Here is a 16,896-nt window from a genome sequence, read left to right on the forward strand (position 1 = left end):
GTGGTGTCACTTCTGATGATCTGTTTTCAGTTGACAAATTCAACTGTTGTCTGTGAAAGAAAGGCATCTTTGATATCTTTTTTTCTCAGGTTGATTCCATTCAATTTTTTCTTTCTTTTCAGGGGGTTAACTTGGTGGTGCTCTTGATTTTGTTTTTCCTTATATGGGTGATTAATCAGATAAAATCAGTTCCCAACTAACTACATCTCTGTCTTTTTTTCTTGTCACCTTCCTCCCTTTCTTTCCTCTGCCTCATCTCTTGTTGATCAGTGTGGGGTTATGGGATCCTGTGTGTGACACTGATCTCTCTGTGTTCGCTGGTCGGGGCAAGCGTGGTGCCCTTCATGAAGAAAACCTTTTACAAGCGACTGCTGCTCTACTTCATAGCCCTGGCCATTGGCACGCTGTACTCCAACGCCCTGTTTCAGCTCATCCCAGAGGTAGTGTCGATGCTGCCGTGACTCACTTAGCTGCAGCTCCTTCACAGTGCCTCAGTGCAGAGGTTGCTATGCAGTATCAAGAAAGATGATGAGTAGGATGAGTTTATTGTTGTGTATAATATCAAGATATAGAGTGTGATGCTCCAATTGGTATCCATCACGACATCTTCATCGTAAACTAAATAGAGCAATGAGAAAAATGTCAGACACAATTTTAAAAAAGAGAGGTTTAAATTTGAAATGGGTGAATTGTCAGTGGAAATTAGGGTTATATTTGGGAATGATTAAAAAGCATACATCAGCCACTCTACGTACGGCATGTCAAATAAGATATGTTCAAAAAGCAGCATTTACAAAGCAAATTCATGAGAAATCAGAAACAAATAATGTTTAATTTCGTAAAATGCGTGTGCCTAGGGCTACTTTTCACAAACGCAACTCTTGGCTGAAGGGCAGCAGTGGTGGATAGAAAGTCATTATATTTCTATGTATGTTATTTTAAAGGAGCTGTATATGACATTCAGAGTCTGGGACAGAATTGCCCGCAACCGTTCTCAACGTGGAGGTGGCTAGGCTAGCACCTAACAGTGCTAACTCTATAAACAGCGCTAACAATGGCAACAGTGCTGGCAGAGTTAACACTGTTAACTGGGTGGAACCAGAGGGTGGGCGCTATGCTTCTGCGACGATTGCGTCCCGTTATCAGCGGTAACCACCGTAAGAGCACAGTGCAGATTGGCGGCTATTAGCTAGCCAGTGGGGTATTCAAAAAGGACTAAAGCCTAGTTCACATTACACGATTTTCACCCTGATTTTGCGTCACGGAGACTATCGTAACCTTTTTCTTTTTTGATTATCATGTGTTCAAGTAACTTATTAGATGGATATATATAAAGGAAGGTGGTGTTTAGAGAGCAAGCCCAAATAAGCAACTCCACTTTAGAAACAAGCCCAAAGTTGCGGCTAATAAACGGACCTGGCAACCCTGCAACTTGTCCTCCTCACATTTCTTCCGTGCTCCTGCGTGCTGACGTGGGACGTATCCCGCCTCTCGTTGGCTGATGCTCTTTGTCAGTCGTGTCACAGTTCTCCAGTTTTCTAGCATGCCAGATATCCAGTCCCAGTCACAGACGAAGGGGCGACTTGCTCGTAGGCTTGTTCATACATGAGGACTCGTCGTGGCAGACTATCTGCCGACTCACCTCCGACCCAAGGTGGCTCTCAAGATCCTCTGCGACGTCAAAATCGTGGTGAAAATCGTGTAATGTGAACTAGTGTCTAATGATTATTTTAATTGTTGATTAATCTGTGGATTATTTTCTCAATTTATGGATGAGTTGTTTGGTCTATAAAATGTCAGAAAATGGAGACAAATGTCAATCAGTGTTTCCCAAAGCTCAAGATGACCTCATTAAATGTCTTGTATTGTCCACAGCTCAAAGATATTCAGTTGATCGCACTAGAGGAGTAAAGAAACAGAAAAATATCCAAATTGAAGGAGCTGGAATCAGAGAATTTTTACTTCTATTTCTGAAACAACTACTCAAACCCTTTAATCGATTATTAAATTAATTAGGGATTAAATTAATGGGTGACACCGTTGCAGCTCTACGTTACAACACACACACACAGAGAAACCATGACTTCATTCTCTGCTTGGGACATCATTACTCCACTATATCTTTACATAGCAAACAGTGATCTGCTGCTATATTAATGCTCTCAATGTCGTATACAACTCCTTTACATTGTAATAGCAATATACACTGAGTTGCCAGTTTATTAGGTACACCTAGCTCAAACTAATGCAGTCCTGCAATAAGTCCTAACTTTGTGAAGGTCATCATGTTTACTTGTCACTGACAAAATAATGCAAACACCTGTCTGTATAATGCAGCACAATCCAAAATGATCATGCAGCTGAATCAACACCTCTAAAACCGTTTCAAAAACAGAACATTATGTCCTGACACATTTGAAGTGTACTAAAACATGATGCTGCTGCAGACTAGTACTACTTTGTGTGTCTGAAGTCTTTGAATGGCCTTAGTTAGAAACCTGATTTAAAGTAAACACGGCTACAGTCCAATGTCTACAGAGCACATTCAGCTGCCATATGAAATGTACAAATAATAATAGTTCTAATCTAATATTTATCCTAATGAATCAATTAAGGTTTCTCATTTAGATGAAGTTTAATAAGTTGTGTGAAGGAGGCACAGGTGCATGTCAACAAACTGACTGAAGTTCAAAGGCAGGGCATATTGTCAGAATGACAGAACCCACGACTGAAATTTGTTTGGGTTATTAGAAGGCGTCTAGACGATGTGCACATCCATCATGGCCAAGTTTACAGCCGTTGTGTAATTCATTGCATCAGTTCACCTGAGATGAACACCAAGAAAAAAAGCATTTGTATACTTCAGAGCTGTGAGTGGTTTGATTTATGGGAGGTTTGTGTCGACTAGACGGGAGACAATTACATGTATAATTCAACCTGTCTCTCAGATTAGAGACTGCTGTGAAATATCTCTGCAATATCTCAAAAGGATGTAAGCTCCAGTTGATGTAATTGTTAATTAGCGAATATAAACATGGGAATTTAAAACTTTACACAGTTAATAATGCAGCGTAGACCCACTAAGAGTTCACAATAAGCAATTCAGCCAACCACTAATAGTTCAGTCTCAAAACCGGTAATTGCATTTGATAGTTGTTTCAAAATATGCACATTAAGTGATGATGTAATAACAGCTACTATAAATATGCATCACAAGCTAACACCATCTTCCTTTCCTCCAATGGTAGGCCTTTGGTTTTGACCCCATGGTGGATTTCTACGTGTCCAAATCTGCGGTGGTGTTCGGAGGCTTTTACCTCTTCTTCTTCACTGAAAAGGTCCTCAGAGTGCTTCTCAAACAGAAACAGGGGGTGAGTACATACACAGCAAGAATGATGTGACATATATATTGGTTTACTGTTTGATTAAAACCAAAGATTGTCTGTGTAATGTGTAATGGCTCCTGTGACTGTTAATGCAACATTTCGCTGAGATAGGCCTCATCACTTATTAACTACTTTTCCGTTCTGTACTCGGCAGAGAGAGTGTGGTGTTATGTTTTGTTTTATGTGACATAATTAGAGACATTTCTTAATCGTCAAACTAAATAGCAAAAAATACTCACTGTTACACTTTATATATACTTAAATCATATAATAATAATTAAACAGAAGTTTTTCTCCTGAATTTTGCCCACTCGCTCTTCATAAAATCACAGTAGTTCAGTTCAGTGTACGGTGGTTTAAGTTTATGTTTTTATCATATATAATAATATCTACATGAATTAAGCCTTGGCCTACTTTTAATATTTGGAAATCATTTCTAGTGTTTCTACATCTACTGATTCTGTTGTAAGATTAAAGGCTATGGTTTATATTTCACTCCGATTAATAGGACTTTCTGCTGTCCCCAAAACAGAACATTCCTGCAGGTGATGAGTAGCACATTAAGTGCTTCATTCGTGGTTGTGATGATGTCGCTCGTAATTAACAACCCTGCCTCTTTCACACTTTTTCACGCGCTCAAAGCTGGAGAGGAAAACCCAGAGTTGACTGAGCCAGTTGACACATCATGGAACAGTTGAGCACTACGAGACTGTTTTAATTGGATTTTGCAAACACTGTCTAGGGCAAAACAACTCAGTTAAAGAAGGACATTCATCCAATACCAGTGTATGTCATGAATATGGCAATGTGCACAGGTAACATAAACAAATTGGTGTGTATTGCAATAAACAGTTTCCCACTGTTTTAATTACAGACTAAACAAAGTCTCAATATTCAGTTTCACAGGCTTTTAATTACTATTTGCTTGGAACCATTTTCCAGTTTACAGTTTGAAGGCAATATGATCCTGCTCAGGACCTAAATTCCTAATCTCCATAATCAATTTCGACCTGCTAAAACATGGAAGACATTTCATCAAGAAATTATGTAACGTTAATTAGATAATTAATATTGTAGAGCACATTGGTTGGTTCACAAAATTTTTAAGCACCCTTTGGTGGCCACAGGCTGAAATTTAGCATTGGCTGGGCATGAGGAGACAGTGAGAGTAGCCCATTACAAAAAGGGGCTTAACCTCCAAATGGATTTACAGACTTGCTCAAGATTTGGTGGAAAGATTTGTCATGAGCCGAAGGACAGTTGATTAGCTGTTGATGCCAATGGGGGCGGGGAGTAAGGGTTGGCTTATAACAGAAAGGCACAACGTCTAAACACATTCACGTAGCGTGACCAAACTTTGTAGAAAGACACACACAGATAGACAGACATACACACACCTTATTATGCCACATTCCCTGTCACGCCCGGTCGTTGTAGGGAAGCATCACTAGACAACTGACAAGTGTGTGTAAGGTTGTGTGTGTGAATGCATAATCAAGTGGATGCATGCGTGTACGTAGTCGCAACTATTGCGAATTCTTGCTTATTTTATGTATTCATTTGTCTTCTAATACTTCAAGTTAACAAAACATGAAGGTTGTTTTCAGACAGCTAAGCACTGTCTCAAATCCTAATTTGCTTTGAGAGCCATCGTGACATGCAAATGAAATTGTTTCCACTTTTACTTTCTGTTTATCAGTGGCAGGTTTAACCTGTTGGACGGGACTTTAGGGCAAAGGTATTGGTGATTCAAGTTCACAGTACTACCCTCAGGAGTTTACTGTACTGAACTGTGAATACTTTTGTTTCTTACTGTACATATTGTTGTAGATATGAGTGGAATTCATCTTTAGGGTTTGTGTTGAAGAAAGCATTTGACAGAGGTCAACTGTCTGAGGTGTTTTCAGCACTGTAGATATTTGGTTTTTAGATTGAGTAGGGTTTTTTACACTTCACCCACAGCTTGTGTCATCACTAATGGACTAATATAGAGTTTTACTCTGCTGTGTCGCACCTGACAAGGATGCCCCCTTTTCCCTTCTGTTTAAGGGAAGTAAAGAAACAAGCGTTGAACATACGTTAGTGCTCAAACAATTGAGTCAACATTGACTGTGACAAGCTTTGGTTGGACAAATAAGGTCATTTTTCACTATTTTTTTTAACATTTTACACAATGAAAGGAGCTATATGTAAGAAATCTAAAGCAAATAGTCGTAAAATCCTCCTAATATGTCACAGAGACTAAGGAATAATGTTAATATAACATACTGATCTCTCCGACAACAATAGTACAGCCAGAATATACGCATTTAAAAAAAAATATATATATGGTCCGCAAATCATGTTTATGTTTTGAATTCGTGTTTTGGCCTGTTGCGCCACCCACCGCCGTCTCCCAGTCACGCAGTCAGTAGAGTCTCAGCATCAGTTACAGTTACGACTGAGTTACAGCAGCACGGCAAGCNCCGAAGATCAAGGACGTGGCGGCGCAGTCCTGCCACGGCAGCCGCCCGTGGGCAAACAAATCAGTCTCCAGTGTGCCGCTGTCCAGCAACCTCGAATCTGTAGGGGAGGGGGGGCGGACACGACTCGCGGCAGTATTTTGAATTTGAGTGCAGTAACCGTTTTGGCCACATTCTTACATACAGCGCCTTTAACTTGATATTCCAAAAATTATAGTTTTTTTGGCTGCATCAATTGTTTTCTTTTTTATTTTTAAAATTTAGTATTGAATCCATGCACATATGAATCTTTTTCATTTTAGCTGAAAGCTCTGTCCTACTGCTGTGTTTTCATTTCACTCTTAGTGTTGTTTTCATTCAGACTGTGATGAGATCTAATTACTTGTTTGTTTTAAAGATGCCTTTTAAAAATAGACTCTGCTCTGTTCCAGTGTGTCTTGATATTGGCTCTTGGCCACTTGGCAACTGTGCCTTCCTTCCCTGACTATTTTCCTAAGTGCAGTAGTAGTGTATGAGGCAGTTATTTTAACAGCTGAAATGATCTAGAAGACACGTTGGTACATGTAGAACACTGTTTCTGTCTAGATTTTCCCCTAAATTAAATTATACACTCATCTTTTCTGAAATTATAACCTGCAGACATTCATACATTTTTCCAGTGATGCTGATTTCATTCACAAAAAGCAGCAGTGAATGATGAGTAAGGGGATGATTGGGAGACACTTGCTCCACCTTGTGGTTACTGTGCTGCAAGCCATATGGTCCAGCCAACCTAATTAACACATCGACCTGCTGATCCAATTACAGAAGCTCTTTGACACAGATTTACACGTACAGTGCTGCTGTCAGCTTTTGTGCTTCACCGCCAAAAAAAAAAAGTCACTTAGCTACTCCAAATCTCTCCGTGTCAACCTTAAAATGTTGGGAGACAAGTGTAATTTTGCAGCGTTAAAGGGTTTTTTGGGGGGGATTTTTCCTTATCCGTTGTGAGGGTCCGAGGACAGAGGGATGTCGTTGCTGAAATTGAATTGAAATTAGTGTTTGTACAACCCTTTGAGGCATGCTTTGTGATTTTGCTACCATGAACTTTGACTCTACTAATCTGTAAAGCACTTTGGATTGCCTTTAGTTATGAAATGTGCTTTATAAATAAACTTGCTTTGTCTTATTACTGAGAGGAGAATCTGTTCATTGAAATGTCAGTTTATCTGCTGTGGTGAAGTGTCCTTGAGCAAAACATTGAGTTTGTTCTGATTCATGGAGTGTTGTACTCCAGCTGACCCTTTACCTGGGACTTTGTTGTAGGTGTGTGGCAAGCTTACAATCAATGGGCCTCATTCACAAACAGTACGTATACACAAGTCTGCGCTGAAACCTTGTGTCCCGGGATTCATCAGTATTTTATTACCTGAGTTTGTTTGTAATCTGTGAACGAATTTAGAAGACCACGCGTACACACAAATGATAAACACCCAGTTGTCTTAAAGAATGTAAACCCAGACCTTTTAACTTAATGCAAACCATATTAAAACTGCATTTAACAACAAAATGTTTTAATGGATAACAATATTTAAAACTGAATTCGCCAATGCTTTGGCCAAATGTATTAAATAACTATGAAAATGACGCCCTTTCATCCTCATCAATTATTGTCATGTGTCCCATCCTAGCTTTCAATGGAGTTTATGAAAATGCTCATAAAATAAAACAATTTCTAGTGCCATGAAATTGCTCCTAAGTGTTAATTGTTAGCCAACTGATTAATATAAAAGATTCAGATTTTTGTCCAAGCAGGTGTTAAGATATCTAGCCTTGCTGGAAGATATTGCAGCCCTTGCTGTCACGAGAGTGCATCAGAGGCCGATAAACATGTTTGAAGCACAGACTGTTCGTGTTTGGACAAGAGGGGGGAGCTGACTCTCAGACTGTAGCGGTGCCTCGCAGACAGCTCGTTACTCAAACAGACCACCTTCAAAATATGCATAACTTTAAGCTTTAACAAAACGTAAAAGGGTGAGTTATTATGTAAAAAAAAAAAAAAAAGAAAGGAAAAAAATCACCCCCTGTACAGTTGTGGTGAATGCTGAAATGTGTAGAGACAAAAAAATGTTTTTTTATACCAATGTAAAGTTGGGCATTTTAACATGGATGGGGTCCATGGGGATTGACTCGCTTTTAGAGCTACCCTCAATTGGCCATTCAAGGAACTGCAGTTATTGGGGCACTTTGCGTCCATTTCCTTTTTCAGCCCCGGAGTTTGCTGCTTGGCTTGAAGAGAGTGACGAACAGCTTGTCAGCTGTTTTGACTGCCAAGGTCACTCAGTACCTTCTCAGGTTCAAGTCCTGCTCACCATTGGTTACCTGGCCACAGGGACATTTCGGGTGGAAATAACAGATCAGGCTGGGACTTATTTATGTATATAGAGTAATGGGGGCGTGGCAGTATGCTGATTGCAACTAGCGGGCACACGCCTGTCAGGTAGTAATAACAAAATTGGCTGGTACACACGTCATGCGGTAAATTTGTGTGTGCACTCATCTTGTGCACACACTAAGAACATTTCCACACACTTATAGTAGTGATTGAGGTCTGTTGTCTTTGCAAACTTTATTAAAATGTCACACAGAAGCAGAAGTATTGTGGGAGTTTGTCAACATCACAAGCTATCATGGATAATACGGGCCATGGTTATATTTGCATTAAATCATATCTGTATAGCTTTTTTAGCCGAGATGTCGTCCACATGGAGGCAATAGAACAACTATGAGTGAATGGCATGTTCCCAGGAGGAAACAGCAGCACAGGATGGTCACATGGGATAAAAGCAGCACAGGACATCTTGAGGAAGGTTCTAGGAAACACTGTTTGTGCTTAATTTTAAGTCAGCTTGAGTGTAATTGCCTTTTTGTTCTTCTTTTATTGATTTAGCAAAGCTCAAGGTTATTTTGTTTGGCAGGAAGGAACATTTCTAGCAGCAATGCATCCGTCAGAATCTATTATTTATATTATTTATGAATAATATATTATATATTGATCATGATGCCTGGTCTCTCTCTGTCCTTCAGAGCCACGGTCACAGTCATTACCCCGGCTCAGATCGTTACTCGACGCCCGATGGGGATGTGGAGGAAGGCGAGAAGGAGAAGCTGCAGCAGAACGGGGAAGCCAGCAGTCTGGCTCTGGGCAAGGTGGACGCTGGGGAGGGTGAGCTCATGCTCAGTCCTGCACAAACACCACAGGTGAGATGGAGGCAGTGCAAGGAGAAGAATAAGACCTCGATTCATTCAGTCGTCAATGTTTTTGTGATTGTTTTTTTTTATAATGCGTCTGGAATATCTACATTTATATTTCCTCTGTGACTGGATTTTCATCTCTGAGAATGAGATCATAAAACCTGTATCACAGGGACACAAGAGGAGACATTACATAAAATAATAAAAACAATGATATTGTAACATAGATGACGTTAAAAAGTTGCTGCATGAATATTAAGGAAAATAATCAACTTATTTTAAGATACGAAAAGAAAACTAATGTTTTGAGTGATTTTTTTTTTTTTTTTTTTGTTTCCAGCTTTGTCTCTAATCTTTATTCTTTCATAAATTCTTAATAGTTTTACATTTTAGGGCTTTTAACACTTAAGACACAAACCGGGAGGCTAAGTGGACAAAATCTCTTTAGATTAACTGCTCACATTTCACAGAGGTATTCAACCTGTGGCGAGTGATCAGCAAAGAGGTTGGGAACCATTGATTTAAAAGTCCAGTGTGTAAGATTTGGGGGATAAAGGGGCAGTTAGCGATGAGGATTGCAGATTGCAACCAGCTGACAGTTCTCCTGGTTAGAATTCCTTCAATGTTCATTGTTCAGGGGTTTTTAACCGGGAGCCAAATCATCTGCAGAGGTCTCGTCCTCTCCAAAACAAACGGATCAGGTGATTTAAACCCCAAAAAAATGCAAAATAAAGCAGATTCATGTTATAAATCGCTGTTTCTCCTACACTGTTTGGCACTTCACAGATGCATGCTCACTTATTTTCTTCAGTAACTTAATGTGTGCTCACCTTATTTCTGATCTAGATGTTCAGGAGATTTTTATCAGGAGCTGAATTATCCACAGAAGTCTCCTCCTTACCAAAACAAACAGACCCGGTGATTTAAACAAGTAAAACCACTGAATAAAGCAGTTTCATATTACAAATCAGTGTTTCTCAGACGCTGTCTGGCAAGTCAGGGACGGGCTACTAAATCAGCACCTGCTAATGTGTGCTCATCATGTTTATCTGATAACTTAAGATCCAGACATTCAGGAGGTTTTTACGGGGAGCCCAATTATCCGCAGAGGTCTCTTCCTCTCCAAAACAAATGGATGTGTTTATGTTAACCAGAAAAACACAAAATATTTGAAGATGCTCTTGTCGCCATGGGTCTGCTAACTATGGTGGCTGATGCAAAAATGTGACTGGCTCTATCTGTCTAAAGAAAACATGTCATCAGTCATCTATTTCTGCCAATATATCCCCCAAATTCTACACACTGGACCTTTAAATTGCATCTGGTAATTCTTCCAAAAGTCTTCACAAATAATACCTAAAACTCTGTTTGTAGCCTGGTTATCAGATGAATTACAAACACATCCTTCTTCATGATTTTATATTTACTTCTAATAGAGCTGCAACAATTTATTGCTTAACTGATTAGTTGACAGCTATTCAATAAACTGCAACTAATTTAATAATTGATTAATTGGTTTGACTATTTTCTGTAGGGAAAAAAAAAAATTAAATGTGAATATTTTTTGGTTTATTTACGCCTCTGTGAAATTGAACTGAATATCTTTAGGTTGTGGGCAAAACAAGACATTTGAGGGCGTCATTTTCACTTATTGACATTTTTCACCATTATCTGACATTTAATAGACCAAACAACTTATCAATTATCATATCATCCTCAACAGATTAATCAACAATGAAAACAATTGTTAATTTCAGTCCTAACCTCTAATGGGCATCTCCCGCTCTGTTGATCCCAGGACTCCCAGAGCCCAGACAGCGGGGGGCGGTCCGGCAGCAGCGGTGGTGGCTGCTATTGGCTAAAGGGGACGACCTACTCTGACATCGGCACACTGGCCTGGATGATCACATTGAGCGATGGCCTCCACAACTTCATCGACGGCTTGGCCATCGGCGCTTCCTTCACCGCCTCCGTCTTCCAGGGCATCAGCACCTCCGTAGCCATCCTTTGTGAGGAGTTCCCCCACGAGCTGGGTGAGTGGACTGCTGCTAATGGCTGCTGCCTTGAGCCTCGACCAGGCTACAAGTCTCACCTGATACATTTACTTGTCTTAATGTCGTTCTCTTTGTGTCACCAGGAGACTTTGTGATCCTGCTGAACGCTGGCATGAGCATACAGCAGGCTCTGTTCTTTAACTTCCTGTCAGCTTGTTGCTGTTACCTGGGCATGGGCTTTGGCATCCTGGCCGGCAACAGCTTCTCCCCCAACTGGATCTTTGCCCTGGCGGGGGGAATGTTCCTCTACATCGCTCTAGCAGACATGGTCAGTGTTTGAGCGTAGAGGGATGAGGTCAACACAGATGTATTGTATCGTGTATGTTCTTGTAGGGGCTCTCATGAGACATAATTAGACTCCCTCACAAGCTTGTTACAAGAAGATATTTATTTTCAATTCCACGGACTGGAAGAGGCCATTTGTAGTTAAGGACATCATGTACATATGGGTGATTAAATCAAGAAGAAAAATCAGTCACCAAACAACAACATTAATTCAGAAACGCTGAGTTTATCACTGGCAGTAGACATTACTTTTTAAATAGTTACTTATTTATTCAGTGAGTATAACAATCGTACAGTTAAGGTTGTTTGTCTCTATGTGTCAGCCCTGAAATGGTCTGGCAACCTGTCCAGGGTGTACCCCGTCTCTCACCAAATGTCAGCTGGGATAGGCTCCAGCCCCCCGTGACCACTAACAGCATAAGTGGTTCAAAAAAAGGAGTGAATGAAATTAAAATCAGTGGACTGCCTCCTCAGTGTGAAGCATGCTGAGAAGGCGATGCCTAATAATTGTACTTTCCCTGGTTATATAAAAGTAAAACAAGTTTTTCTCTCTGTTTTTTTACTTCTCAGTTTCCAGAGATGAATGAGGTGAGTCGTGAGGAAGAGGACGCAGGTGGCAGCAGCTTCCTCCTCACCTTTGCCATCCAGAACGCCGGCCTGCTGACAGGCTTCTCCATCATGCTCCTCCTCACAACCTACTCTGGGCAGATACAGCTGGGCTAGCACCAGGCTCCTCTGTACCAACAGTAGCTGTGACCAGCGTGAAATGAACCTGAGATGTTGGCTGGTTTGTGCTGGTGTAAACTGACCCCAAGAGGAGGGGACTTTTTCTCTCTCTTTGTTTTCCTCCCATCCTCAGCTTTCTTGGAGTTTGGGGAGTTTGGCTGCTGTGCGGCAGGTACGCACACCTCCTCTATCAAAAATGTTCGAGTAGCAGTTCATGCAGAGTTCCCACATGCAGTAGATCCCAGGCAGAGGGGGTGGCAGCCTCTCTGTCATGTTTTATCAACCTTTTCCTGACAGCTGCTCCCTCCAACAGTCTAGAAATATCAACTGAAGCAGCGCTCAGCCTGCAGAGACGAGTTAAAGACTTACGTGCTGAACATGAACTGACGTGCAATACTCACCCAGGCAAACTTTTCTCTATTCCCCAAACTACTGATGAGCCATTTTGGCTCCTGCTCTTGTTTTTTTTTTCCCTCTTGTCCTTCCCTCTGTGGATGTCATTGAGCCTCAACTGTTGAGATTCAGTAGATACAGAGTATTTATATCACTAATCCTTTGTGCCCGCAACACTTCCTCAGGAGGTGGGAAAAGCACAATCAGGTAACAGCAGCTGACATCTTTGAATTTTGTCCTTATGTTCCAGACTTTAACACCCTCGCCTTTCCCCCTTTTTTCTTTCATTACATACCAAAAACAAATCGTCACGGACCTGAACTGGAATTTTAATCAAGTGTCAACATAAAACTGACTTCCAGCTGGACTTTGATGTTTGTGTGTTGATGTTCTATTTTTTTAGACATGATAAACATGAAATCGGACTTTTGAAGACCAAATATGGGCAGACCATTGAGAATGGTGAAGGGCTACACAGTGACGTTTGGAAGGGCACACTTTATTTCTCCTCAGTACGGACTTGTCTTCATCCTCGGCATGCAATTAGAAATCCCTAATGAAGCCTGGGTCAGATATGTAAAGTGACAAAGTCCAGAGTTTGAAATCAGTGGCTTCATCCAGATTAGATGAAACAACACTTGGCGTCCACGGCAGCATTTCTCCACAGAGTTAACCATCTGTGCCCTTCATTAATATATCATTGAGTAGTTTTTGTATTCCTCGTATTCTTGAAATCGAAGTGCAAATCTTTGGTCTTCGCACATCCCGCTGACTATTTTTCCCAGGATTATCTATTCTTTTACAGAACAGTAATAGTTTGAATAGAATACTGTAAGCTGAAGCATATATACACGCACAGCTCGCCTACTTTTCTGTGACCTTATCCATATATGTCACACATAACCACGACAAAAAAATTACTTATATACTGTATCTAGTTAGGTTGTTATGACAAACCCTCTGATTTTTTGTGAGTTATACTATATGGCCAAACGTATGTGGACATGATGCCTAAATGCACTTTTGGTCAGGGGTTGTTTTTCATGGTTTCTGATAGCCGGAGTTTGTCCCTCGCAAGTGCACCACAGAGCTACTGTAAGCATCTGTTTTACTGTAGAATAATTGGCAGGAGATCTTTGAAAGAGACAGGAAATCATTTAATAACACTTACTTCTGTTCTGAAAGTACTTACTGGATCCTCAAAGACTTTTACAACAGACTGCATCAAAAGATACTCAGATAAAAACAGATTTTTAAGCTGGTTACACGAGAAACTTTAAGAGCTGCAGCACTTAGAGAAAGATTTAGCAGCTACTACTTTGGTCATCATGTAAAGGTGCAGTCAGTGATTCTAATTCAACACACACTTTTTGTCAAATTTACCGAATATCTCCTCACAGTCTGCTAGGTGTCCATTCTGTGTGTGCTCGGGGGAAAAAAGTCCAGTGATCAAACACAACCTTGGAGTTACACAACACTATATCAGCCAATCAGCAACAGGGGGCGTTCATGCTCATGCGCAAGACACAAGGAGGTTAATATCATGTCATATCATTGGGGTACGACACATGCGCAGTGAAATCTGGTCTGCACCTGCTGAAAGGCTCGATGGCTGGTGCACTATTATAGAGCACAGGGGTGATTGATTTGTTCACTGTCTCGACCGCAGTCTGCCTCGAGGTGTTTTACATTTTATATGAAAAATAAAAGACATAGGTGAGGATAACAACTGTGCAGTTTTTGAAAAGGTCCTTCATAAAAAAAAAAAAGTCAGACCAAGTGCACCTGAGGAAGCTAAAAAGAGCGCAAACAAAGAGCACCTAAGCGCACAACGTCTCTTTACTTCTAGTGCCATCTGCTGTATTCCCCCAACATTGCAGCTCCAGTTACATTGCGCATGTGTCATACTCCATAGCTCTGAAGAGCACATCTCAGCTGTCACTGAATAAACTTGACAGCACAGGTGAAGGGAATATGAGCAATTCTCCAGAATCGCAGACTCTACCTTTAAATGTGTAATACTGTAATTTTTATTTATTGCAAAAATGCCAAAAACAAATTGAATACAGCCTCTTAAGTGTTGCTGGATTTCTTTCTGCTTTCTTTCTATCATTAGTTGATTTAATATCTTTGGGTTTTTCACATGTTGGTCGAACAAAACTAGAAATTTGAATATGAGCTTTGAAAAATTTGTGATGGAATTTTTTGTAATGCATCAGGCGGTTTAGGAAGAAAATAATCGACTGATTAATCCAGACTGAAACTGATTGTTAGCTGCACCTGGAAAACATACAATGATATGTTAGACTATGAATTTTTTTACAGAACGTCATGTCCTGTTTCAACATGATAATACCCCTGTGCACAAAGCCTGGTCCATGAGGGAACGATTTTCCCAGTTTCATACAGAGGAACTTGTGGCCATATCAGTGTTGAACCTCACTAACGCACTTGTGGCTGAGTGGAAACAATCCCCTGCAGCCAGGCTCCAACATCTGATGGAAATAAGACAAAAACAGAAGGATGATTAATGCTCACGGTTCAACTCTGACATGAGATTGGGTGTCCACATACTTTTGGCCATTGAAAAACGGTTTACGATCTGCAATGCTGATGTTCAGGGGACCAGTTGTTGGTGTTTTTGTCATATTGTAAGCTACAACAACAAGCTGTAATGGTAGTATTGTTAAGGATGAAACAGCCATTGACACCATAGCAACAGCATCCTGGATGCTACTGTTGACACTACAAATCTGTTGATCCATATTTATTGACATCGCACAGCTGCGTTCAGAGTCAAGGAGTGCACAGATTTTTCCTCCATTCAACACAGGATAAGTGATCCATTACTTACTTTTCTGTAGATTTAATATGAGCATAGAGTAGAGCTGTAGATGATTATTTATTAGAGATAGAAACTGGAAGCAACTGGCCGTAATATTGTTTAGACTAAGTTCTTTGTCGTTCCTGAATGGAAAAGTCCAGCTATTAAAACGGGTACCATGAGGTACAGTATTACTGCTGCTTGATACGAATGATGAATGGGAGATAATGCGTTGTTGTTTGAGCCATACATTATTTATGTAATGCTTTACGCCCAAGATAAAGTATTTAGTTTCAGTTTACACCACAAGCCATGAAAGCAGACAAAAATGCAGTTGTTTTGATGTTGTCGTTAATCTTTGTTTTTGTATTTTATTTAGAAGAAATGGGACGTTTAATGCATTGCACATTTTAACTGTGTATTAAGAACTGTAGTCAGAGCATACGCACATAGAGACAGAATATCTGGTCAGTAATGATAATTTAAACCTCATAATGTTATGGTCAGACACAAAACCAGTAAATCAGATAATAAATTCAGGAGCACACAGACAATAAAACTGCTTTATCAGTGTCTCTTTTTTTCAGTGTCATGCGACCTGTGTTTGACATTCTGGAGAGTTTGATAATGTATCAGACTGCTGATGCATTGTTTTAAAGAATATTGTATCTAATGTAATTTATGGGAATCCTCATCAGCCTTCTCTGTGTGTCATGGAAATCTTTTTTTATAAACATCCTTTTCCAAGAAAATTATGTGTCAAGTATCATTATTGTCCTGTTTTATCTCAACAGTGATTCAACCAATTAAATAAATATTTGATTTGATATTTACTTGGATACATTTCAGACATATTTGTATATATTCAGACAATTTATTAATATTTTTTTCTTACATTTTATCGCCATTTTTAAGGACAATTTTAACATTATTTTGACAACTAATTAATATTTTTCTGACATTTTCATTTCATTATTGTATTTTCTGATATTTACTAATGTTTATCACACATTTTATCCAATTTTTTGGACATTTTATTAATTTCGTTAATGATAAAAATAATTAATTTCATTAATGTTACCCTCTGTAGTTTTCGGACAATTTATTAATATTTTTCAGACATTTTCCCAGACATTTTTTAAAAAATATTTTTCTGACATTTTATCAACATTTTTCAGACATTTTTTTGATATTTTGACAACTAATATTTTTCTGACATTTTATCAAAAACATTTCAGATATTTTTTTTTGTTTTCATTTCATTACTGTATTTTCTGATATTTAGTAATGTTTTTCAGACATTTTATCCACTTTTTTTTTTGACATTTTATTAATTTCATTAATGATAAAAATAATTAATTTCATTAATGTTACCCTCTGTAGTTTTCAGACAATTTATTAATATTTCTTGGACATTTTATTGTATTTTTTTGGACAGTTATTAAACTTTTTTTGGACAACTTATCAATATTTTTCAAACATTTTCCCAGACTTTTTTAAAAATATTTTTCTGACATTTTTTTTTTAAATAT

At 39.3% G+C, this 16,896-nt stretch overlaps 1 protein-coding gene across 5 annotated transcripts in view; it reads left to right on the top strand.

The window, feature by feature from the left end:
• The window catches only part of slc39a14 (solute carrier family 39 member 14), a 42,554-nt gene extending 26,359 nt beyond the window's left edge, over nt 1-16,195 (top strand). For 4 of the 5 annotated variants that reach the window (XM_050050718.1, XM_050050713.1, XM_050050715.1 and 1 more), the window contains 6 exons: nt 271-440; nt 3,249-3,371; nt 8,915-9,088; nt 10,881-11,115; nt 11,220-11,404; nt 11,992-16,195. In XM_050050718.1, the coding sequence (XP_049906675.1) occupies nt 271-440; nt 3,249-3,371; nt 8,915-9,088; nt 10,881-11,115; nt 11,220-11,404; nt 11,992-12,144 (1,040 nt within the window). In that variant the 3' untranslated portion in view covers nt 12,145-16,195. The remainder of the gene's footprint in view (nt 1-270; nt 441-3,248; nt 3,372-8,914; nt 9,089-10,880; nt 11,116-11,219; nt 11,405-11,991) is intronic. The other variant, XM_050050717.1, reaches the window with a different exon arrangement.
• Nucleotides 16,196-16,896: the final 701 nt, after the last annotated feature.

This window comes from Epinephelus moara, chromosome 8 (assembly GCF_006386435.1).
Source record: "Epinephelus moara isolate mb chromosome 8, YSFRI_EMoa_1.0, whole genome shotgun sequence".
NCBI classification, from domain to species: domain Eukaryota; kingdom Metazoa; phylum Chordata; class Actinopteri; order Perciformes; family Serranidae; genus Epinephelus; species Epinephelus moara.